This window comes from Athalia rosae, chromosome 1 (assembly GCF_917208135.1).
Source record: "Athalia rosae chromosome 1, iyAthRosa1.1, whole genome shotgun sequence".
Classification (NCBI taxonomy): Eukaryota; Metazoa; Arthropoda; class Insecta; order Hymenoptera; family Athaliidae; genus Athalia; species Athalia rosae.
Window position 1 is genome coordinate 32,522,464 of NC_064026.1, and position 22,003 is coordinate 32,544,466.

At 36.2% G+C, this 22,003-nt stretch overlaps 4 protein-coding genes across 17 annotated transcripts; 2 read left to right on the plus strand and 2 right to left on the minus strand.

Annotated features, from left to right (window-relative positions):
• Positions 1–21: 21 nt before the first annotated feature.
• On the minus strand, positions 22–9,604 carry LOC105691592. Of its 3 annotated transcripts, none has more exons than XM_012410186.3 (9): positions 9,473–9,604; positions 7,941–8,397; positions 7,426–7,695; positions 7,033–7,184; positions 4,086–4,183; positions 3,213–3,573; positions 2,919–3,130; positions 2,498–2,833; positions 22–2,399 (listed from the first exon to the last, which is right to left on the minus strand). In XM_012410186.3, exons 2-9 carry the CDS (start codon positions 8,265–8,267, stop codon positions 898–900), a joined length of 3,258 nt encoding a protein of 1,085 aa, XP_012265609.2. In that variant the 5' UTR covers positions 8,268–8,397; positions 9,473–9,604; the 3' UTR covers positions 22–897. The 3 variants fall into 3 exon arrangements, with proteins under 3 accessions (XP_012265609.2, XP_012265607.2, XP_012265608.2); XM_012410184.3 differs by lacking the exon at positions 9,473–9,604 and adding an exon at positions 8,970–9,271; XM_012410185.3 differs by lacking the exon at positions 9,473–9,604 and adding an exon at positions 8,481–8,627.
• LOC105691594 (regulator of microtubule dynamics protein 1-like) lies at positions 8,852–12,756 on the plus strand. Of its 6 annotated transcripts, none has more exons than XM_012410191.3 (6): positions 8,852–8,982; positions 10,690–10,881; positions 10,989–11,183; positions 11,542–11,765; positions 11,880–12,118; positions 12,206–12,756. In XM_012410191.3, exons 2-6 carry the CDS (start codon positions 10,694–10,696, stop codon positions 12,473–12,475), a joined length of 1,116 nt encoding a protein of 371 aa, XP_012265614.2. In that variant the 5' UTR covers positions 8,852–8,982; positions 10,690–10,693; the 3' UTR covers positions 12,476–12,756. The 6 variants fall into 6 exon arrangements, with proteins under 6 accessions (XP_012265614.2, XP_012265613.2, XP_012265615.2 ...); XM_012410190.3 differs by lacking the exon at positions 8,852–8,982 and adding an exon at positions 9,412–9,550; XM_012410192.3 differs by lacking the exon at positions 8,852–8,982 and adding an exon at positions 9,599–10,286.
• Positions 12,757–12,907: 151 nt separating this feature from the next.
• On the plus strand, positions 12,908–17,398 carry LOC105691605 (lysocardiolipin acyltransferase 1-like). 5 transcript variants are annotated; one of them, XM_048652031.1, is made up of 5 exons: positions 12,908–13,512; positions 13,582–13,785; positions 13,897–14,104; positions 14,265–14,831; positions 15,028–17,398. In XM_048652031.1, the coding sequence occupies exons 2-5, from the start codon at positions 13,618–13,620 to the stop codon at positions 15,174–15,176; spliced, it is 1,092 nt and encodes a 363-aa protein (XP_048507988.1). In that variant the 5' UTR covers positions 12,908–13,512; positions 13,582–13,617; the 3' UTR covers positions 15,177–17,398. The 5 variants fall into 5 exon arrangements, with proteins under 5 accessions (XP_048507988.1, XP_020711254.2, XP_012265630.2 ...); XM_020855595.2 differs by having other exon boundaries at positions 13,602–13,785; XM_012410207.3 differs by having other exon boundaries at positions 12,908–13,417; positions 13,543–13,785.
• On the minus strand, positions 16,170–21,542 carry LOC105691601 (ribosomal RNA processing protein 1 homolog). Of its 3 annotated transcripts, none has more exons than XM_012410203.3 (8): positions 21,353–21,542; positions 20,990–21,259; positions 20,690–20,913; positions 20,431–20,601; positions 20,175–20,357; positions 19,792–20,069; positions 18,857–19,676; positions 16,170–18,770 (listed from the first exon to the last, which is right to left on the minus strand). In XM_012410203.3, the coding sequence occupies exons 1-8, from the start codon at positions 21,525–21,527 to the stop codon at positions 18,522–18,524; spliced, it is 2,370 nt and encodes a 789-aa protein (XP_012265626.2). In that variant the 5' UTR covers positions 21,528–21,542; the 3' UTR covers positions 16,170–18,521. The 3 variants fall into 3 exon arrangements, with proteins under 3 accessions (XP_012265626.2, XP_012265625.2, XP_012265624.2); XM_012410202.3 differs by having other exon boundaries at positions 21,330–21,493; XM_012410201.3 differs by having other exon boundaries at positions 21,346–21,492.
• Between the last annotated feature and the right edge of the window lie 461 nt (positions 21,543–22,003).

Below are 22,003 nucleotides of genomic sequence, written 5' to 3' on the forward strand. Positions count from 1 at the left end.
TGTTAATAAATTTAAAACTGGTTATTTTACTCAATTTTATTATCAATGAATCATAATTAAACTGCTCTTGTTCAAACTTTCATAAGTAGGAGTCTATTCTATCAATGTGATAACCTAATCACGAACAAAATGATGTCCCTCACAAGGCAGCTAGTGAACAATTTTATCAGAATAATTGTTGTGTATAACTGTATAATATATTACAATATTTTCAGATTACATTCTGAGAATTTACCAAATAATAGTTAATTCCGTTGAAATAGGTACAAGTCGATCTGGGACGAATTCGATACTCCCTATGGTTAACCATGGGATCCAAATTTTTTAAATAAACATGCCAAGTGGTGATAATATTGTTGTTGAGATATTGCAATGTAAGCCGCTTTACAGTACAGTCAATGGAGATCCGAAATATAATAGCAATATGATTGTAAAATAGTGTATCATTGAAAAATCTTCACAGCTTCAGGTGGCATATAAAATGAAGTAATGATTTATTCGAAAAAAGAATGAGTCGTTAGCGTCAATTTCAGATTTGTGTCAGGGTATGGTGTGGAAAAAGGACATCCGGGCTCTCAAGGAAATTGAAAGGCGGTTTTTCATTCAAAATTGGGCTCTACACCCTTACCAAGGATCTATCAGTATCGACGCAGAGATCAAATTAAGCACATATTTCTCTAATTAACACCTTGGTGTCCTTACCAAGAACTGATTGAATATGATTGATTATTTTCATTGTTAGCTGATAGGCTTAGTAGCGCTCACACTGCAGTGACTATTCTCTGCAAAGGCATATGAGGAAAAGTATCACTGGAATTCACATATTACATGTTTGTGTCAACATAACGTTATCATAATGTTAACACAATGTCACAGTTATCATCAATAAAAGCCTGTTCAAAAATTATCTCTACCCCTAGAATTGCCACCTCGGTCACCCCGATCATTGTCTCTACCTCTGCCTCTACTATTATAAGCACCTCTTCCACCATTATTTTCATTAGTACTCCTGGATCTTCCTTGCATGTTATGCATAGCCCCATTTTTGTTATATCCACCATAACCAGACTGTCCCTGATTTCCGGGATTAGATCCACGAAAATTTGGACCACTAAAACCTGAACGATCAAAATTTGGTGGGCCTTGATTTCCAGCGTTAGGACCTCGCAGGTTTGGTGGCCCTTGATTCGACATAAACGAGCTGTTGTAAGATGGTCCACCAGAATTTGGAGCAAAAGGAGCCATGGGGTTTGATCTGAAGTTATGATTAGATCCGAAGTTACCATTGGGAGGTCTGAAATTAGGTCCAAAATTACCAGGTGGCCCTCCATTTGGCCCAAATCCAGGAGGCATGTTAGGGTGATGCAGCATAGTGGACATATTCGGATTATTCATATGTGACATGGTGTTATCCATATTTTGCATACTCTGGTGCGAGGGCATATTTTGATTACCCTTATTTGGCATACTCAGATGTGGCGGTATGTTCGAATGAGGACCTATATTTGACATATTTGACAAGTGATGGCTCATATTGGGATTTAGGTTTTGCATGTTATGGTGGGTGGATCCGATATGGGACATATTGTGATTACTTCCCATGCCTGACATGTTCGACGACGAATTATCTCGTTTATCAAAGTTGTTATTACCTGGGAAATCCATATTAAAATTATCATTTAGGTTTCTACCATTCTCATCATCCCATCTTGATCTTTCTCTGCCTTCTCTATCTCTATCTCCAAAGGGATCGTCAAGGCTTGATTTACCCATCCCAAAATTATGCGGGGGCAATTGTCGGAAATCTGTATCACCAAAGTTCATTGACTTACTCCTTAGATCTTGATCGCTACCCATACCTGGCCTACCTGGCCCTCCAGACATATTTCCCATATTGTTGAACCGCAAATCTTCATCTCTACCCATATTTCGCACATCATTTGGCAATCTTCTAAAATCCTCATCTAAACCAACTCCATAAGTGTCCCTGTCCCCACCTGAATTAGATTTCCCCATTCCAGACCTCGAATCTGCGTCACTAGACAAGTCATCATTGATCGAAGCACCAAACACAGGTTGATGTATTTTTGATGTTCTGTCGCTAGCACCGCCATCACTCCAACCAATTAACTGATCAAACTTCCTTTTACCACCACGGTTCAATGTTTTTAATAGTTCTGGATTTTGGGCGAACTTAGAACTGGGCAATGGTGCGGGAAGTTCAATTTCAGGAACTTTTGAATAGTCGATTTCACCTTCATCCTGCAAAAAGTCTTCAGTGTCTTCGACGCCTTCAGGAGATCCAATCACTTCACGAAGTTCTTCTATCTCTCCAGAAAAGACCAATTTGTTTATTGCATCGTTTCCTTTCGTGATGGCCTCAGCTAATTTCGATTCAGCTGTGATATGAAATTTAAATGTAGTTTTCATTTGCAAACAGTACTCTGATATTATGCCAAACTTATGTCAGAGATAATGCCAATATTTAAAAACTTACGCTCAACCGGAATCATTGTCCCATACAAAATTATGGCATTGGGTGTTACTTCATTCAAAGGCACGGCTCCAGGCGTTGTTTCAATCAGCTGATTGACAAAGGCATTTAGTGCTTCAACTTGCTCTATATCTTCTGCTTCCATTTCATTCCATTGTGCTTGAAAGTTTCTGGGAATCGGTTTACTGTAAGGAACCTTTTTGTTGGCATATTTCTTTCCTTCGTCTACAGCATGGTCCAAATCGAGGCCTGGAATACCTCCGGTTTTGTCTTCAGTTTCACCATCAGCGTTAATTCGGTCTTCAGGACCCATGCCAGGAATCACTGGTGAGTCGTCAGCTGGAAAGAAAAGAGAATCGCCTTACTAAAACTCGAAAACATATTTGAAAAAATGGGTATTGTAATACATTCGAATTTCAGTTACCAATTTCATGATCATCAACTCCTGCGGCGCCTGCTGGCAGCGTATTCAAGTTGTACTTGTCTCTCATCAAATCACCAGGTCTATTTCTCGTCCAGAACTTTGACGTGTGATCGTTACTTCCAGAACATAATATATGCCCAAGTGGGTGCCATGCTAACGTCCACACTATACTGTCGTGTGCCTGCTCTATTGCTCCAACTTCCTTGTCAGCTCTTTGGGGAAGTCAACACAAAACGAGTTCATAAATTTGATATTTTTAAAGTGATTATTTTCAATTGCAATCGAAATTCCTACCCGACATGCCAGAAGAGTATTGCCCCGTCACTTCCACCACTGCAGAAAAGTCCTTCATGACTTGGATGCCACGCAACACTTGAAGCTTCTTTTTTGTGACCGCGAAACGTCTGAACTTCTTGACTTAGATTTCTCAAGTCGAATAACTTTAACAAATGGTCCCGAGATGCTGTTACCAGCCAGTTTCCATTCTCATTCCATTTAACATCCATTACTGTAGATTTATGTGCATGCAAGGTTGCAAGGGATTGACCAGTTTTTGGATCCCAGAGTTTCACTGGCTGTTGGTTGTCCTTACTTCCAGATATAACGAGACTCTTCTGCGGATGCCAATGGACACACTTCACGTCAGCCCCATGTCCTAAGACATAATATTAATACAGATTAGTATGGAGCTATCACTACGTATATAATTAAAACATTAAAATAACAACAACACTGAACATATTTGCAATTCAGCTCGATGCTTAACTTTATTCTTGGCCTCAATTTAAAAAATAACTATCGACCACCGCTACTACTTGTTCAAATAATTTACTCCAAACAAACATGAAATCATTTATAAAAAACTGACGTCTATCAAATCCCGCAATACATCACACCGACGATAATTTGGATGCAAAACTTTTGCAGTGAATTCTCATTAATATCTGATAAATTTAAAAATGGAACACAACATTAATCTTCCAGAATCTTATGTGTAAAACTGACTTGTTAATTTGCAGTAGAGTACAATTTCAAGTGGTCATTTCGTACTAAGGATTTTGCTAAGTTTCTAAAAAGCTGGAGCACTTCCTTATTTGAGTGCAAAATTTTTTTTTTAATTTGTGAATTAAAATGCAAGAAAGACTTCATAATACGAATATGTTATACCCCTGAGAATTCGTTCCTCGTGACATCGAAGGAAGTCCCAGATTCGGACGGTTCCATCGTCGCTGCAAGTGGCCAGTTTGTGATCCGTAGGACTGAAACTACCCGCCCAAAAAGACAAAGTTATACACACAGATGCGCCGTCAAAGTTATGAAACGAATTCTTTATTTTTTATTCACATATGTAACAAACGTTCAGGAGTGATATAAAATAAAGAAGTACTACCATACCAAAATACCAAGTGAAGAAAAACATCTAATATCTTTATTATGCCAAAGTTTAACATATTTGAATGTAAACTTTATTTTAATATTTACAAATACAGCTTTTTTTTTTTTATTACCACAGAGCGTAATATTCAATCGTAAATTGTTTAAATAAATAAATCCTGACAACTTAATTCTGCTGAAAAAATTTTTATGATACATCACTTCTGGGATATCATTTATACGATATTTTTTCTATGTATCTTTTATTGACTCTTTACAAATGTTAGTATACTATAAGCAGGAAGAAGCAAGGGGTGTACCATTCTTTATTAAAATATGCAATTTGACAGAAAATTTGAATCCAATCTGCTGTAGATCCCAAATATAGCACAGCTCGAAACGACTTGGAGGCTCGGACAATTGTGGTGAAGCAGTCACAGAGAAGTGATACCCATCAACGATGTGTGATTTGAAAATGGTTACTAGTTTTTTTAATTTCTTTATTTTTTTTTATGTTAACCATGGCAATGTGCAGAATATTATTCAATAAGAGTTCCCCTATTCAGATTATCCGCATGAAAAGAATTTCGACTCATCTCAACAAATCCATTATGCAGTGATTGAATGTGAGAGAAAACAAATTCACAAGGGATGATCAGAACATTTGAATGATGGTTGTAAAAATCAATGGGAACGACTTTATTATTTGCACCAATGAAAGATCAATCCATTGAACAAAACTAAAATAAGTAAACAAGGGACAATATACTTGTAGGGAATTAATCCTTGTAATTTTTAGTAATTTTTCATATTTGCTATTCAAAGTTGTACTGAACAAGAATGTAGGGCAAGTAATTGAACGTACATGAATGTGCGATTAAAAAAAAAGTAGCTATTTCGGTAAATATAAGCTGACTAGAAAAATTAATAGTAAATAAATACGCTCTGCACATGAGGAAAAGGTGGGGGAAATGTGTATGTGGATATGTCCTGAACTTAACAATAGGACTTCATTAAACACTGTTCTGTACTCTGGTTACTTTACGGACGGTCCGAAAACTGGACATATATATGCTCTAAGAAAAGGAGTGTCTAGATGTAAATATTGTAAATAAACAAAAAGCCATCTCCGACAGTCATATCTGGCATTCAAAATACAATCTGCAGTTTAGGAACGAGAGTCAGTTCGAATAGGACACCTACATAATGTACTTTTGATGCCACATGACCACCGGAGAATGTACGAAAATTAGGTTGTTTTTTTCCCCAAATTTAACGTTTATTGCGTAAAAGAATATTCGATGTGTACATGAGTATTTTTTCATTATTTTATTCATTCGCTTTTTCATCTGAAGGACACGAGCAACACAAGACAAAGAAAGATACGATGATTATTCTTTATTATTGAAATATTTGTGATATACTGAAGTATTCATTAATTTATATTGATATTTTTTAGATGATGTGAGAGGAGAAAGGATGTTCATCTTTATTATACGATGGGAATCTCGACTGGGTGCTACTGTATTTTCCTTCTATGTTTTATTAATAATTGTTTTTTTATTCTACGATACATCTTTGCCTAACATCCTATCATGTAAATATGATTTCTGATAGCCATAAGGTTCTATTTTAACTTTTACCCTAATTTTTTTTTTATCGTGTTTCAACCTGAGAGCTAAGAGTTTTTATTCTACTCGATAAAGTCATTGAGTTAGACTAGAAGATTAAGGAACGGCTAAACCAGATGAAATGGTTGGCAGTTCAAGCTCGAGAACATAAAATTTAATTTCAAATTTTCGGCGATTCTAGATCGTAGTCGGACGACTATTAAATACAAAGTATTACCCAATGATGGAAGCAGAGGTAAGACCCTCTGGCTTTCGAAAGCGAGAACTATACTGTAAAATCATGCATCCACCGATCCTACCTAGGTACTCAAAACACGTTGTAACCATAGCTATTCGTGTTCCAACACTGCCCAATATTTTTGGCAATCATTCTACAAATATATTGAACAACTTCAACTACGGTAGAATGGGCAAGAAGATCCGCAAATCGAACCGCATACGTAACAGACGTTGTTAAGATAGAGTGGGGTCTGAACAATTTCAACAAACAAAACTGCTTCACGCACTTCTGCTTCAAGTTTCATATTCAAATTAAGCTCTGCGTACAAATCTGTCGGTAACCACGCACGCGTGTCATTATTGTGATATTTTTGTAGTTTTTCAAAGGATTTAATACGACGACAATTCTTAATAAAAGCCTCTACAAACTCGTTTCGTATTTTTTAATTCTACCAACTTTCGGACTGAGAGAAACATTTGTTTTTTGAAATTTTCAAATTGAATTACTGATGAAATCGAATGGATAGGATAGAATAGAAACGAGTGTAAGGAATGATTGCGCTCTAAGGTATAATCGAATGAAGTTGTGAAAGAATTCGACAGACAACCTTAATCATCGACAAACCTAAGTAAGGTACCAACAACATAAAAAACCATTCAGCAAAAATGCATCATCAATCTGCTAAATAACTTGGGAATCTAATAAGAAAGAAAAAACACATCACCTGTGAACCCATACGAGTAGTTGTAACTTTATATAGGAAGTTTCAAAACAACAAAAACATATCAAAACTGAACCCGGGCATCGTATCATAACTCCTACATGAATTAATCGGTCTCGAGGGACAATGTCACGATAGATGTAAGGACTAGAGTGGTAGATTTTATACCTGAGTCCTCTAATCGCCTCTTTGTGCGCCTGAAACATCTTGACGTTGTTCATGTTGCTCTGCCAGTACTTGACGTAGCCAGCATGGTCACCCGTCACCATCCAGCTTTCGTTGTGAGACCAAACCATTGTACGAACAGGACTATCGTGGGCCTACAAATGAAGAAACAAAACGATTTGGTAAAATTTTTATGGCTGCAATATTTGTTGTGTGGTTTTATCCAATGACGATAGTTGAAATCTAATATTTTAATTACAGAGAACAAGAAAACATTTAATATTCGAACTCTCATAAAAGTGACTTTTTGTTCTCATTCAATGAACCCAAAGAGACAAGTAAAAAACAAGTTATTGCTTAACATGACAAGATGGCTAATTCTCCTGATATTCGCACCTGTAAGATAGTCTCAAAATTAAAAGTAAGCCCATTCCACAATGTGAATTCGCCGCTAGATGCACCGGTGACAAGTCTTCTTCCCTCCGGTGTCCAGGCCATACAAAAAATTGGACATCGCATCTTATTCGTTGCTGTCTTGACAAACTTGGTTGTCACTGCATTAATTGGATTATCGACGTAACTTGGTGGTGGGAGAAGATCCGGATAATATATAACATCCGGTTGTAAAGCTCTTCTGTCTCTGTAGTCTCGTTGCCAGACACGATTCTGCATAAGAAGGCAATCAAATTTCATGTCTAAACACTACTTGAATTCACTACTTGAAATCACTTCATTACAAAAAATTAAATGATCGAACGTCTAAAAAAAGATTCAGGCTAACATAATACATCAAAGTAAATCAAGTTACTATTTAGATGACACATTGATCTCAATAATTTGGAAATTCAATTACATTGGAACTTTATGCAATTGAGCTGACTGATCAAACAGTAGAACTCTAGTCATTATACCTCCAGAGTTTTGATGATGGCAGCGTTGTAGTCAACTGTCTTTCGCATGACAGATTTCCGAAGTCTTTTGCCATCAAATTCATCTTGCAATGCATCTTGACCACCCGCGACCACCTTTGGTGCATGATAGGGTCGAAATGGCTTAAAAAATCCTCGACTTGCATCTCTGTGATTACCAAACCTATGCTGATATCCTCCGGAGGTATTTATCGTTGTTAAATTTGGCGGAGGTGCTGATAAATTTGGTGTTGCAATTGGAGGTGGAACTGACATATTAGGGAGGCTTATAGCCGGAGGTGGATTAGCAAATTGAGTATTGACGGACATATTGAGAAATTGGAGAATGAGTAATTAACTTTATATAAAACCCAAAGTTTTTTCTAACTGATCTATGTCCAGATACATATTACAAATTTATGATTCGCGTAACATCGATAAGCCCATCATTGAGAAATATCTGCAAATAGAAAGAAAAAAAAATTGTTATGAAGACTTACGGTAAACATTTTTTAGCGTTCGCCAATTGTTTGTTGAACTTACTTTGCAAAATCAATATTACCTCTAGTATACATGAATACCTATGTTTAAAAATTTACACCTGAAAAATTTTTCTTGATTTGAATTCTAATGTGGCGAGTTTCGAATAATTTGTAAAACTTGTTGATTTTACCATGAATTTATGTGGGTAGTGATTTATACGTGTACTACGTGAGATCATGAAATGTAATTGCAAGGTGGCAAAAACTTAATACAATATGACCGTCATGAGTTATTCAAGTTTCTTAGTTTCATTGTGATAAACACACTGATAATCAACTCGAGTAGATGCTTGCGTGGAATAATATGAGTTTCTTAGCGCTCGACGAAGTGATACTGCAAAAAATAGGAGTGGGGATAACGTATTTCACAGTAATTTTTGAAGGTTAATCAATTGCTATGCGTGAAATTCGCAGGGAAAATGATACTACGTCTTTGTGCATGTTAACTGTGCATCTGTGAAAAAAAGAATTGGTAAATCGCAGAAACAACCTGCTGTAGCGTCGTAAGTAGCGATAACTTGACAAGGCCCACTCCCAAATCACCACTTGTACACAAAACACTGAAACACCTAGGCCACAAATTACTCGACACTTAATAAATACTTGACGTTCAACTACAATTAAGTGCACTGGAATACAATCTGTAAGCGCTTAATAGTTTCAATTCGTTAAATTGATTACGACCCGACAGCTTGAGAGAAGATTTCGCATGGCATGAACGCCATGTTACCGCGAGACATTTCCGGTTCAGATATTTTTCGTTTATCCGCCGCTCAAACGCGCCACTGAATTCTATAATGAAACGCGCCGAGAAAACGGCCGTTGGGTGCTTTCCATCAAGCTCACACAGGTTGACACAGGTAGACTCAGTGCGCACTTGGGTCGGCTCATTAATTGAAATGCTTATTTTAGTTTTCAAGTGTGCATACCAGAGCGCGCTTGCCTTTTTCCCGTTGTTTTTCCCCATGAGTGTCGTAAAGAGCTTCATCTTACCTTGCAATTCTAGCTGACTTGACATCTTCGGGTCAAATAAAATTCTAAAAATTAGTAAATTTCGTCTTCGTGGTTATGGTAAGTTGTGTGATAATAACAGGTTATGATTTCGACGTTGCCGCCACTTGGCCTACGGTATTACTAACGTCTATTCGAAAAAATACCAACACGTTGGTAGCAATGAGTCAGACACTGCGTCGAATGTCACTAGAAACACAGTCTGAGCTCTGTTTGATTATGCCGCACTGTGTCGTTGTTGGAAAGCACCGTGTTGAACACAGTGTTGATCTGTGCGACTGTGTTCGTAGTTGGAAAGCACCCGTTATCACGCCGAATTATGGAGAACTCCGAAAACGGAAGTATTAGAACACCCTGATCAAAAATGATCAAGAACCATCAAGGACTATTTGACACTTTTGAGCCGTCGATTCTTTACCTTTGTTTCATCAATTTGTGTTCATATCAGTGGGTTTTATATTTTGGAATTTTTGATACCCCGCTCTGATTGCATAGATGAAATGCAAACACACAGATTTTGAAGAAGTACCGAAGTAACGGTATGTGCACCACGTGGATCTAGCTGAAGGCGGAAAACACTCTCCTCGGAGGTTATAGGCAGGTAGGCAGAGCATAAAATCGGGAGCGGGGTTGAAATAACAGTAAGTGTTTATTAATCGTTTAGGAGCACTAATCTCAATAGTATAGAGATCAGTGTTTAGGAGACTTTTATTCGACATTGCCGAAAGTGGTCATGGGGTTGTGGCGTATAATGTAAGGTCAATGCATGAAGATTCAACCAAATATAAGGATCAAGGTGATTCATATCAATATTGAATAACGCGTTGACATATCGACGACACGTTTCCCTACTGTATACTACTGTTTTCTCCGCGGTCCTCATGTTTTCCTTCATTCAGCTACTGCAAAAACCATACACCGTTGCTTTCTTGTTCATCGAGGCTGTTATTTTAATCGTTAATTATTAACGAGGACGGTCACGCATGGACTTCAGAAGTAACTAGATGGAAAATGAATGTGTAAAATTTTAAAACCGCACAACTGTACTTCGAGAAAGTAGTTGTGTTAGAGATCAAAGCACATAGAAATTATTATACCAACTTGCTGTGTCTGTTTCACTATGTGCTGGACATGGCTTGGTATACCCTGAAGGGATATTGCAATACATTTCGAATTATTTTTCATATTCGATTTCTTAGCACCATGAGCAATTTGAATTCCCCACAAGTGATTGCCACGGCAGTCGCTGCAGCATTTGGCGTGATCGGGGCGGTTGGCCTTTTCGTTTACCATAAAATTCGAGAACAACAACAGACCGAGCAAGTAAAAAGAGATCTGAATAACCTAAGTGAAACTATGGCTATGCTACAAGCCCAATTGGATAATCTTAGGTAATTTTAATTTCGTTTAGGGGAAAAAAAGTTTTCTTGTCATTTAGCAATCCTGTATGAGGTACATCGGGAGAAAACTGATTATTTCTTTGTATTTTGTATTGTAGGATGCAACAGCATAATCAACGTAGAAATAGAGAAAGAACATTACGGCGTCGACAAATTAATAAAAATGGTAGTACCTATACTGCAACTGATAATGATACGGACGTGGATGCTTTTTCAACAGCTGATACAGACTTTGATGATGAAGAATTCTTTGATTTTTCTGACATGGAATCAGGGGATGGAGACAATGAAGGGTTTGTTCATTCATCTAACAAGATCATGCTGTAATTTTGCTGACAGTAATTCATAAACCATGCTACAATACTACACAAAGTAAAAAGTAGACTCTGGATTTGTTGTAATGGAAGCAAATTTGGTCAATGCATTATTTCAGCATCAATTTTCTATTCATGAGCAAGAAAGTATGAGCTATAGAGTTATTTTTGTTCTCTATTGGAATAATTATTATTGAAAATAATGTGATTTCATATGTGGAAATATAATGAGCATTTTCTCCAGATAGATTCAACATTTGTTGACTACCATAAAACTATATACACTGATTTTAATATAGATAGTCTAGCGGAAGAAAGTATATGTTCAGTTATGCAGGAAATCAGGAGCAACAAATGAGCTCGACCGACAACTTCTTGAAACCGATGAACTGATTGAAGGTGGGACAGCTAGCAGCATCGAAAGCGCCCTCAGTAAACTACATATTTTATTTGTCAAGTATCCAGATAATCTCGAAGTTGTATGGAGGTTGGCTAGAGCTTGTCACAAGTGTTCGACCAACACAACAGAGCGCAGCAAAAAGCAAAAGTTCATTGCTGAAGGTGAAAATTCCCATCAGGACAATTTTAATTTTCTACTGTTCAATACCTAATAATGGAGTTTAAGCTACTTCGTCTACTCGTCAATATTGGGTTGACATTTGTGTTTTTTCTTAGGTATTGAGGCTTGCCAGGTATTTGAAGATTCAGATAACGCAGATTTTCACAAATGGTACGCTATCCTAATAGGAGCACAGTCAATGTTCCTTCCGATAAGAGAAAAAATAGATAGTGGTCATCGATTCAGGATGCACCTTGACAAGGCTTTAGATCTTAGACCAGATGACCCTGCCCTTCATCATTTATTGGGGAGATTTAAATATGAAGTCGCTAGTTTATCTTGGCTTGAAAGAAAGGTAAATTTTGCAGTCCAGTTATACTGTCATTTAATTTATAAACTTCCATATTCGTTTTATTTGACAAATGTTTTGAACATTTTACAGATTGCATCAACACTGTTTGCTGAACCTCCAAGTGCTACCTTCGATGAAGCAATAATTGACTTTGAGCGTGCTGAAAAATTGACTGATAGACCATTCAAAGACAATAAGTTACTTCTTGGTAAAAGTTACATAGCAGTTGGTCAGTATCAAAATGCAGTTAGATGGCTTGAAGAAACTAGTACAGTTCCAACATCGAACGAAGAAGATCGTTTCTCACAAATTGAGGCAGATCAACTTTTATCAAAATATTCTAAATACCGTTCGAAATGAAAACTAGAGAAACTAAATTGTATATAGAATGTATGCCCATTCCACATACTGATCAAAATGTGCATTGAGTTATCGCACAAATGGTGCTTGGTGTTATATAACTTTATCTAAGAACCAAAAAATGATGTGTGCTATACACGCTTGAGCGGAAAAGAAAAAACACGAAAAACAAATTGTAAGATATTGTGTAGGTTAATTCAGCAGTAATTCAGTCCTAACTGGCCTCACTTTTTTTTTTATTATGTATTGTAGCTGAGTGCATACACGGTTTGAACTGTAAACATTGTGTATTATTTGTGTATTCCATTTAACCTTGCGCAAGTTTTCTACTCTTGAAATATTTAGAACATAATTATAGTGATCTATTGGCTGGATCTTATCTTTGGTCAATATATGCATATGCCTATATACATATATATATGTGCATTTCACTCGTTTATCAGTTATACACAGTCCAAGTGTTTAGCTAGAGAAAAAGAAATGAACGGCATAGTTATGTTTTTGGTTTGTGTTGAATATTTTTATTTATCTTTTTAGTGACATTTCATTAATTCTTGGTTAAGAAATATTTTACATTTGATTTCACAATGAGTCAGATCACGCTTGGGTAGGTTTGTACTGTATGATTTTATATTGGATTGCAAATTTTGTGTCCTCAATGTAAGGTTTCTATCATACAAAGCATGTACTTGTGTCTTTAGTTGTGTGTGTATCCTGTAGATCAATAATGGTCCAACACAGCATCCCAGAAGCCACTAGCACGTCAGATTTGAGTGGAGTAAGGGGATGAGTGTGAGTTACACAGGGTGAGGAAGGGAAGCCCCTCTGGAAACACTAGAGGGAAGCCAAATTACGGCTGTTCTAGTTGTGAGTTAGTTTAGTCGTCAGGCTCAAATGTTGGAGAGAAGTGTTGCGATAGCAAATAGAAAATTATCATTGCCAGTATGTAAAAGAAAATAATTGTTCTACTGCTCCAATTGATTGATTTTTTCGAAAATAATTTAATTTTCTTCAACTTCACAATATTCGACTCATAAGTATGTATTTTTGAATCAAAAACTTCACAGCTACCAATAAGTACCCCCGATTATGAAGGAATTTTGAAGATATGATTTTCTAATCGCAGGGGCTTGTGAATTGTAATGCGAGCGCTTTTGCGTGGAACACTCTACTGTGCTTTGTGGTATGGCAGCATTGTTGCAGGTTTTTTATTCATCGCCTGCCCACTTTTACCAGTATTACTCCTGAGCCCAATAAGATTTCGAAAATGCGCGGATCTACTCTTCTCGTGTTGGGAACTATATCCCACAGTAAGTGATAGGGGCTGAAATTTACTATTTTGCAGTTAATCTGATAATCTGAAGTCAACATGCCATTGGCATATACGATAATGTTTCACATTTCTTTGCATCACAACTTAGGGACTATTGGAGATGTTTGGTGTGAAGATCTTAGTGTCAGGAGATCACATTTCCCCCTATGAATCTGCTATTCTTGTCATGAACCACCGGACCAGGGTTGACTGGAACTTTTTATGGGCAGCGATGTACCAAGCGTGTATGCCAGAAGTTGCTGCCCACAAATTGAAGTTCATTCTGAAAGATCCTATTCGGCACATACCTGGCCCAGGTACACTTAAACTCTCAAAATTATTGATCATTTATTACAAACTACTATTCCTCCATTCACATCTAATTCAGTTTTCAATAATTCTGTTATGCCACCTATGATATATTGTAATAGAATCCATTATCTATTAACAGTATTATAAGGAAGAAACCTATTACAGGATGGGTCATGCAGATAAATGGCTTTCTTTACATAACGCGACACTGGGATGAAGATCGAGGTCGATTATCAGGTTCACTAGATTACTTGGTGGCGCTTGGTAGACGTTGTCAACTTTTGATATTTCCTGAGGGTACCGATTTAACGCCAGACAGTAAAAAAAAATCTAACAACTATGCCAGCAAGCATGGATTACCAAAATATGATTATACATTACACCCAAAAACAACTGGGTTCAGCTACTTAGTACGTCACCTTCATCAAGCTGAATATCTCGATGCAGTTTATGATCTAACAATTGCATATCCCGACTACGTACCACAATCTGAGGTAGATCTAGTCAGAGGCAAACTACCCAAAGAAGTTCATTTTCATGTGGAGCGTATTCCAGCTACGGATGTACCAAAAGATGATTCAATGCTAAGACAGTGGCTGGAGAATAGATGGCATCATAAAGAAGCATCTCTAGAACAATTTTCTAAAAGAAAATCATTCCCAGCTAAAATATGGCCAATGGCTTCTCTGATACCATTACGAGCTGCCATTGGATTTTGGAGTTTGTTGACAGGTAAGTAATATCCCTCATACATTTGATAAACTAAAACAAAATTGTTGATAGTACGAAATATGCCCATACAAATGGGACAGGATATAAAATTTCTTCTATGGCAAAGTCAATTTTCTACTTTCCTAAATGTGAAGAGATTACTTCGCCAACAAAAATATGATGTGACCACTTTAGCATGTACCTTAATTGATTACAGGTGCAGCAATACTATTACTTATAATTTCTCCATTATTCCAACTCTGGGCATTGGTACATGCAGTGGTATTCATTTGCCTGTCTTTATTCAGTAACGGTTTCAATCAAATTGAAATGGGATGGTACTGGCGCTGGAGGAGTCATGGTTGATTGAAACATGTCTTTAGATGAATAGAACAAGGTTTTAACTATATTGCATCGCTAATTAATCATGACCAAAATTTGGTAATCCAGCAACAGTATTCGTTAGGATACACATTATATGGGTCACCGATGGGGAAATAGAAAAGCGAGAAAACTCGTTAGGTGATATAGGTACATACTTACAATGAAATACTCGACTAATTAAATGGATGTGGTTCATTTGACACTCTAAATAGAAAATTTTGTATCAATTTACTTGTGGTTTTCAAAGCAAATCTCTTTAAACTTTGTACTAATGATTTAAAAATTTACTCATTTTAATACATAAGTCTACACACTTTCGGATTGTTCAGATAATGGAGCGTTAACAAATTCATATTTTTCAGTACAAAACTATTTTTCTTAGTAATCTTCTATTCGGTTTGGGAAGTTTATAGTTCTATTGATATTGTTGAATTGGAGTAATGGCAGCTATAGGCTACCAGTGATAGCTTTATAATCGTGATATAAAGGTGTAGGTGAAAGGTTGCTATTGTAAGCTCCATGAAACTTTCCCAATTCCTAATTCTTCAAATTCAAGACTCAAGTCATATACGTAATTAGCGGATATGAGCTTCGATACTGTAGTGTAACAGCTAACATTCAGCACGATATTATTTTTGTTATTTTTCTTCAATGTTAATCAATTCTACAAATGGAAGTTAATATTTCAAGCTCGAATGGATAGATGTGGTTTAATTTTATAGTATAGCCAAAATACTAGTTTCCTCACCTAATTATTTGGAATTCGTAGTTTGATTTCTGAGAAATAGTAAACAAATCTTTTACAAATTAGTATGGTCATTGTTATCTGTGGGGCAATTTAGTTACATTTTGAAACTAGAAGTTTTGAAAATTTCCATTTGTGTAATATCTTTAGTGGTGTAGTATTATGCTACATCCTTTTTGAGCTTCAATACAGGAAGTGTACCGATTTTTACAAAAAAATAGCTATCAGCATTGAATTTTAAACAACATGTATTTCAAACAGTCATTTACAGTATCTTATCAATGTCTTGTACAAATTAGGATTAACATTGAGTGATGTAACAAATCTTCGTTAAAGAATCAAAAGGAACATAGTAAGTTATTCAAAATGAATAAGTTAGCTCAGAATCTTCATGGGATAATTGAAAACTGATGTATACCGCGGACAATATTAGAAGAGTAGGACGTTGAAACTTTTACACTATTTTTATTACCAAGCTTTGTGGTGTCTGTATCATTTGGAATAATGAGAAATATTCCGATATTTTGTTTCATTTGTTCAAGTAGTATATTACTTCCAACGAGTATTATACAACAAGATAACTCATCAAAAAACTCAAAGTTCAGATTAATCAATTTTTCAGCTGAACAAAAAGTGAAGCTCTGATGGTACTTTGATAAAGATTTGGCAATCAAATGCATGTAAATAATTCACTTAGTGTTAATTGTAGATTGAATGAGTTGTAGCTGTTTTGTAACCAGATAACATGTACGTATTGGAAGCTGACAAGATGAAAAAATATATTTTTCCTTAGATGTAGATTTAGCATATCTCGACGTAAGTTAAGAAGTGAATTCACGTGCCAAAGAAGCAGCTATATGGTCAACAACACTTGTATTGTCTGAACAAATTCAATTTGCAATATTTGTAATATGTCTTACAAGCAGGACCATTCAAAAGAGACAGATAAAACATGTTGGAGATTATTGAAATCTAGAAACTTGTGATTTTCATTGAATCTGTTTAGCAATGAGAATTCAAGTATTGAAACCATAATAGCTGGTTGTATGTATCGATAGATGAACTCTAGCACATACCTTATAATATTTATAAATTAGCCACACCTCCAGGCACTGGTTATTTACATCAACTAGTGTACCTTCAATATAGGTATACTCAGGTACACAAAAATCTGAGCAAATTACTCTGGCATAATGAATAGCTACGTAAGTGTGTCGTGATGTATATTAATAATTCTTAATAGCCGAGAATAACTTGTTAAACTATTGGTGTCAATATGTGGTAGCAAATGTGAAAATAGTCTTGTTAATCCTAAGTTAGTTTGAGAACACGATAAAATCAAGTCGTTTTATGCAAGCGTGTACAAATCACACTAAAACAGTTGGACGCGAGATCCAAAAAAAAAAACTGCAACATTTATTGAATCCCACTCAAGTTATATTCAAATTACATGAAATCATCATAAAAGGACAGGTCAGCTTTGTGTCGTCTGTGTTCGATCCAGTTAATAGCAAGTCATCGAAATACTCAATGATATTTAAAAATTTGGAAACATATTTTAATTCTGAACCCTGTGATAATGAAACCCCGTGTTCGTATGCTGAAGAATCTTTAGCAGAAATTGGAAAATAAAAAAACAAAAATGATCAAAAAAACAACAACGTGTTAATAATTATACAGAATCGAATGTGCTGCCGCATTTCAAAGTTCAGTGAGATTTTTTTATTCAGCAATTTATTTTCCAGTTTTCACACACGCCAATTAGATTTAACAACACTTGCGACACATAATTTTTTTCAACTAATCATCAATTTGGTCTCTCTTTGTGATCAATTCTCCAATAAGCAATAATCAGAATCAGAATTTGGATAATTGTTCTTTTCAAATAAAAAAAAAATATCTATGTCGTTTGTTTAAAATTTCCAACTCAGACCCATGTTGGTTTGTCTTTGGACAAAACCATAAAGCTTGAATCCGAGTTCCCCTTATCTGTAGTGAAATGATATTATCGTTTGTATCATTTAATAATAATCGGTACATCGACGCATTATCAACTGAATAAATATTGTCTGCTCAATATGGAGAAAAGGTGATAATGTTGGTAAAATTTGAGGGTGTATGATAGAATATTTCAAACCCAGTAAATTATTCAGTGATATGCTTACTATTTAGTGAGTTAACTGCCTTTCGCAGCTGAGACATTATGATGACTGTGATTGTATTATAACCATAAGCTTTACGTTCTTCCTCAGATGTTCTCGTAACTAAAAAATGTATTTCAATATTTACGAAGTGTACTTGTTTACAGGATACCAAATATTCATGAAATCTGAACTTTGTAAACATAATAAAAATTGACGATGTATTCAAATATCTAGAATTTAGTAAAATTAAACGGCGCATTGCGATTAATTTTTTAATTAATGTTGAAAAAAAATTGCGGTCATCAAATGTAACTGGTTTGAAAATAGAAAATATAAGGAATTACATACAGTCCCCTCTCCATATTTCACAATAATACAGGAAAAATAATATCAATCTATTTAGCAGTAGTTGGTAGAAAAATGAAACATTTATTTACATCACCTTCTGTAGAATGGATTTACCGGGCTAGGTATAGGGCTAGGCTTAAGGACACCTACTAGAGGTTTCCGGCTTGCATCAAAAGGTATGGCTGGACTCTGACGTAATTGACGCATGTATTCTGATGTATATTGTGACGTATTGTTTTGAAGGACTATTTTTACTTTTTTTTTTGAACTTGAGGATGCAGTTTCCTTGATTATCTGTGCTTGAGGTGTGGCGGGTGATGTCATCTTAGTTATGATTTTCTGGAACCAACAAATCGCAAAGGCAAGTTTATTTTAAGGTTGGGTATCAGTAAATCAGGTTTCTGCATTAGTTCTAAGAGGATTACCATATTTTTCGGTATCTTTTTTGCTCTAATAGGTGTTAACCAAGATGAAGCATCGTCTTGCTGTGATTGCTTAATCGCATTTGGATCATCTTGCACATTACCGCCAACAGCAGCTGCCTTCAGATTTTTAGGTAATCGAGGAGTTGCATTAACATTTTCTGACACACTCCAGTTTCCGTCAGTGCTATATTTATTCAAATTTTTTACTCCAGCCTCGGGTTTAGAATACTGTACAGAAATTATGAGATCATTATCGGCTGATATATTCTTAATATTCGTCTGCTTTAGTTTTTCGATCTTATTCTGACTCTTCATAATTTTGTGTACAATATTTTCCACTAAACTTGTCTTGGTCTCTGCACTTTGTTCGGTCTCTGCAATTTTTTTTTTTTTTTCGTTAGACCTCTTGACAACTGGTAGTGAATCTTCTCCAATCAAAGTTCTGATTCTTTTTTTGTTTTTAGGCTGATCCAATGCTTTGGATTTTACTTTGTTGGGATTCATTCTGCTATTTTCAGATTTTGATATGTCTTCTATTGTGTCGGATGTGTCAACTTTTCGCTTTTTTTTGTTTGTTGCAGCTTCAGGTTTTGATTTCTTTTTGGTATGAAGAGAATCTATATCTGAATCAACAACCTTTTCCATCGTGTGGCTAGACTTCTTCTTCCGTTTACCTCGGGTTGTATCTGAGTAAAGTTCCTGTTCGAAATGCAATAATCGCAACGCCGCGCTTCTTGAATTCAAATCACCTTTCGAACCCTTGTATAATTCAATTTTCTTGATACCAAGAGGCATCCTGCCTGCGGATAATTCGGTAAACCTATAGACGTAAGAGCAATCTCCAATAATTCGTATTCAACATGAGTCATAATTCTAAGGTACATGCACTTCATTGTGGTCAGCAAATACACTATGTGAAATATGTATGCACATACTCTTTGGCCACCTGGAGTATCTGCTTGCGTGTTTTAGATGTAGAGGATGGATGAAATCTGTATAGTATGATTAATTCAGCCATGGCTTTTGCATTGAATGGCAGTTGAGGTAACACAACGTCAACTTTTCCGGCTCGCGGATCCAAAGGTTCTTCTCCTGTTTCAGCAAACTTATCATTATCATCGGCATCCTCGATACTTTCTTTCCCTGATTCATCAACAGCATTTTCAGTTTCTACTTTTTGCATAGCATCAATGTTCCCTCCAGGAAAACCAGCCTAATCGTTCAAAAATAGTGATATTATGTTAGTATTAATCCAAACAATTTTATAAATTCAACAAGATCTACTCTTGCATAAGAAAAAGAATGTTGGTGTACATACATGTTTCCAAGCTTCGAATTGTTCAATATAATCCATGCCTATATTGGATTGAAAAATAAGATGCCTAAATATGTGCTTCATGACATGTCGCGTCTGTCTTCCGTCATCTATTGTAGCAAGCTGAATTGCAAAAGGCCGCACTAATTCGAGAACTATGTCTTCCGGGATATCACCGCCACTCACCTAGTAGAGTGAAACTCGATATTCAAGGCTGTACGTGAGCTAGAATTCTATTAGAGAAAAAATGGCTGCCTACCTTGGAAAGTTCCTCCAAGTATAATTCCGTTAGATGCAAATTAAATCCTATTGTGGTTTTTGATTCTATGAGCACACTTTCAATTATTTTTGCAATTCCGTCGACCCATTCATGACTCCAAGAGTTTTTCTTACAAATCTCAAATGTTTGTCGAATTATCCTCCTAATCAGCTGCAAGAATACAATCATTGCTTACATATAACTATTAGAGGTTTATTAGTTTACTTATAGTTCACAGAAATTATATTGATAAACATACCATTTGAAATTTGTCTAATCTATGCTGATCGATTCCGAACCATTCAGTCGCAAGAGTCCACAAGGTACATTTAATGTAGAGTAGGGTAGTTTCGCTATTGTTGAAACAGTGCACAAATTTGCTGATTGCTTCGGCAAGATCTTCTTGAGTCAAGGGTTTGTCGGACATCCACATGCAGTAATAAAGGCCTTTCCATAACCTCATAAAATCTTGCTCCACAAAGGCTGTAAAAACGTCAAATTTCAGCATATGAAGATTGAAGAACGTACAAAATAATCTAGTGCTCAAGATGTCTCTCACCAAAAGCGCTTCGAGATCGAACTATTAACCATTTTCGTAGATTTTTCAGAACCTTATCTCTGACCTTTTTGTCGTTGTCGGCAAGCAGTTTCACGTATTTTATCTCATGAGCAATTACTGAAGCCTTGCTATTTTTTGCAACCTTCTTCACCTCGCTTTTTGAAAACGTTTCATTTTTTTGTGTAAAGCCAATACGTTTGATTCTCGGTGACACGTGCGTATGTTTTTTTCGTAACTTCTTCACAGACATTTTACTTCCGCTTGTTTTTACTGAAAAAGTATGTAAAGCCAGAGATTAGTAAAACGTTTGCGTCTACGTACGCACGTACATACTACGTACGTATTGTAGTACATACTACCCACTGCCATGGAGATAGGACTGCAAACCAGCTTCTCGGAAGGACAAGTAAATCAAAAGCAATCGTTTCCGACAACGAATTCGTTGGCTTCCGACTGAAATAATTACGGACGTCCGGTGGGGACATCTACTGACTCTGCGTGTAGGCCGTTCCCAACTGCATAAGCGCTTATACACCATCGGCGTAACTATACGATGCCGCATTCAAACATGCTTGGAACTATGAGTCATAAATGGCATCTTTGATCACTAGAGAGAGGATCCCTATCGTATAGAAGTCCCTATCAAGTAAAGGAGAGTCTCTATCATACAGCAGTTGATCTCCACGTAGCTTGCCATAACTTTGACTGTACCTGATATTGAAGAATTCTGAAATTTGAGACAATCAATTCCAGAATCCCACCTTATTTAAGTGTACAACGCCACTGAATTAAACGTATTAAAAATGGTGATACGTCGTATCAGTCAGTGGAGGTCGCAGTTGCTCTATAATTTATTGAATTAAGAACAAAACTGTTCTTCATGCAGCTTCTTTTGCGTATCAGGTGTTCTTCGGAGGATTTTTGGCGGGGTATTATATGGTGCACGGTTCAATCCTCCAAAACGAAAACTGAGGAAGAAAAATCATTAGATAGGAAAATTAGCCTAGATTCGGG

What these genes read in the sequence shown, in the direction of transcription:
- LOC105691605 (XM_048651961.1), top strand. Translation starts at nt 13,618, where the DNA reads ATGCGAGCGCTTTTGCGTGGAACACTCTACTGTGCTTTGTGGTATGGC. An exon ending in GTTGGGAACTATATCCCACA is followed by an intron (nt 13,786 to 13,896) that starts GTAAGTGATAGG and finishes ATCACAACTTAG; the next exon opens with GGACTATTGGAGATGTTTGG. An exon ending in TCGGCACATACCTGGCCCAG is followed by an intron (nt 14,105 to 14,264) that starts GTACACTTAAAC and finishes AACCTATTACAG; the next exon opens with GATGGGTCATGCAGATAAAT.
- LOC105691594 (XM_048651429.1), top strand. Translation starts at nt 10,622, where the DNA reads ATGGCTTGGTATACCCTGAAGGGATATTGCAATACATTTCGAATTATT. An exon ending in GCCCAATTGGATAATCTTAG is followed by an intron (nt 10,882 to 10,988) that starts GTAATTTTAATT and finishes TTTGTATTGTAG; the next exon opens with GATGCAACAGCATAATCAAC. An exon ending in GGGGATGGAGACAATGAAGG is followed by an intron (nt 11,184 to 11,541) that starts GTTTGTTCATTC and finishes TCAGTTATGCAG; the next exon opens with GAAATCAGGAGCAACAAATG.
- LOC105691592 (XM_012410186.3), bottom strand. Translation starts at nt 8,267, where the DNA reads ATGTCCGTCAATACTCAATTTGCTAATCCACCTCCGGCTATAAGCCTC. An exon ending in CGAGGAACGAATTCTCAGGG is followed by an intron (nt 3,574 to 4,085) that starts GTATAACATATT and finishes ATTATGTCTTAG; the next exon opens with GACATGGGGCTGACGTGAAG. An exon ending in ATACTCTTCTGGCATGTCGG is followed by an intron (nt 3,131 to 3,212) that starts GTAGGAATTTCG and finishes ACTTCCCCAAAG; the next exon opens with AGCTGACAAGGAAGTTGGAG.
- LOC105691601 (XM_012410203.3), bottom strand. Translation starts at nt 21,527, where the DNA reads ATGGTGTATAAGCGCTTATGCAGTTGGGAACGGCCTACACGCAGAGTC. An exon ending in GATTAGACAAATTTCAAATG is followed by an intron (nt 20,602 to 20,689) that starts GTATGTTTATCA and finishes GTATTCTTGCAG; the next exon opens with CTGATTAGGAGGATAATTCG. An exon ending in AAAAGATACCGAAAAATATG is followed by an intron (nt 18,771 to 18,856) that starts GTAATCCTCTTA and finishes TGTTGGTTCCAG; the next exon opens with AAAATCATAACTAAGATGAC.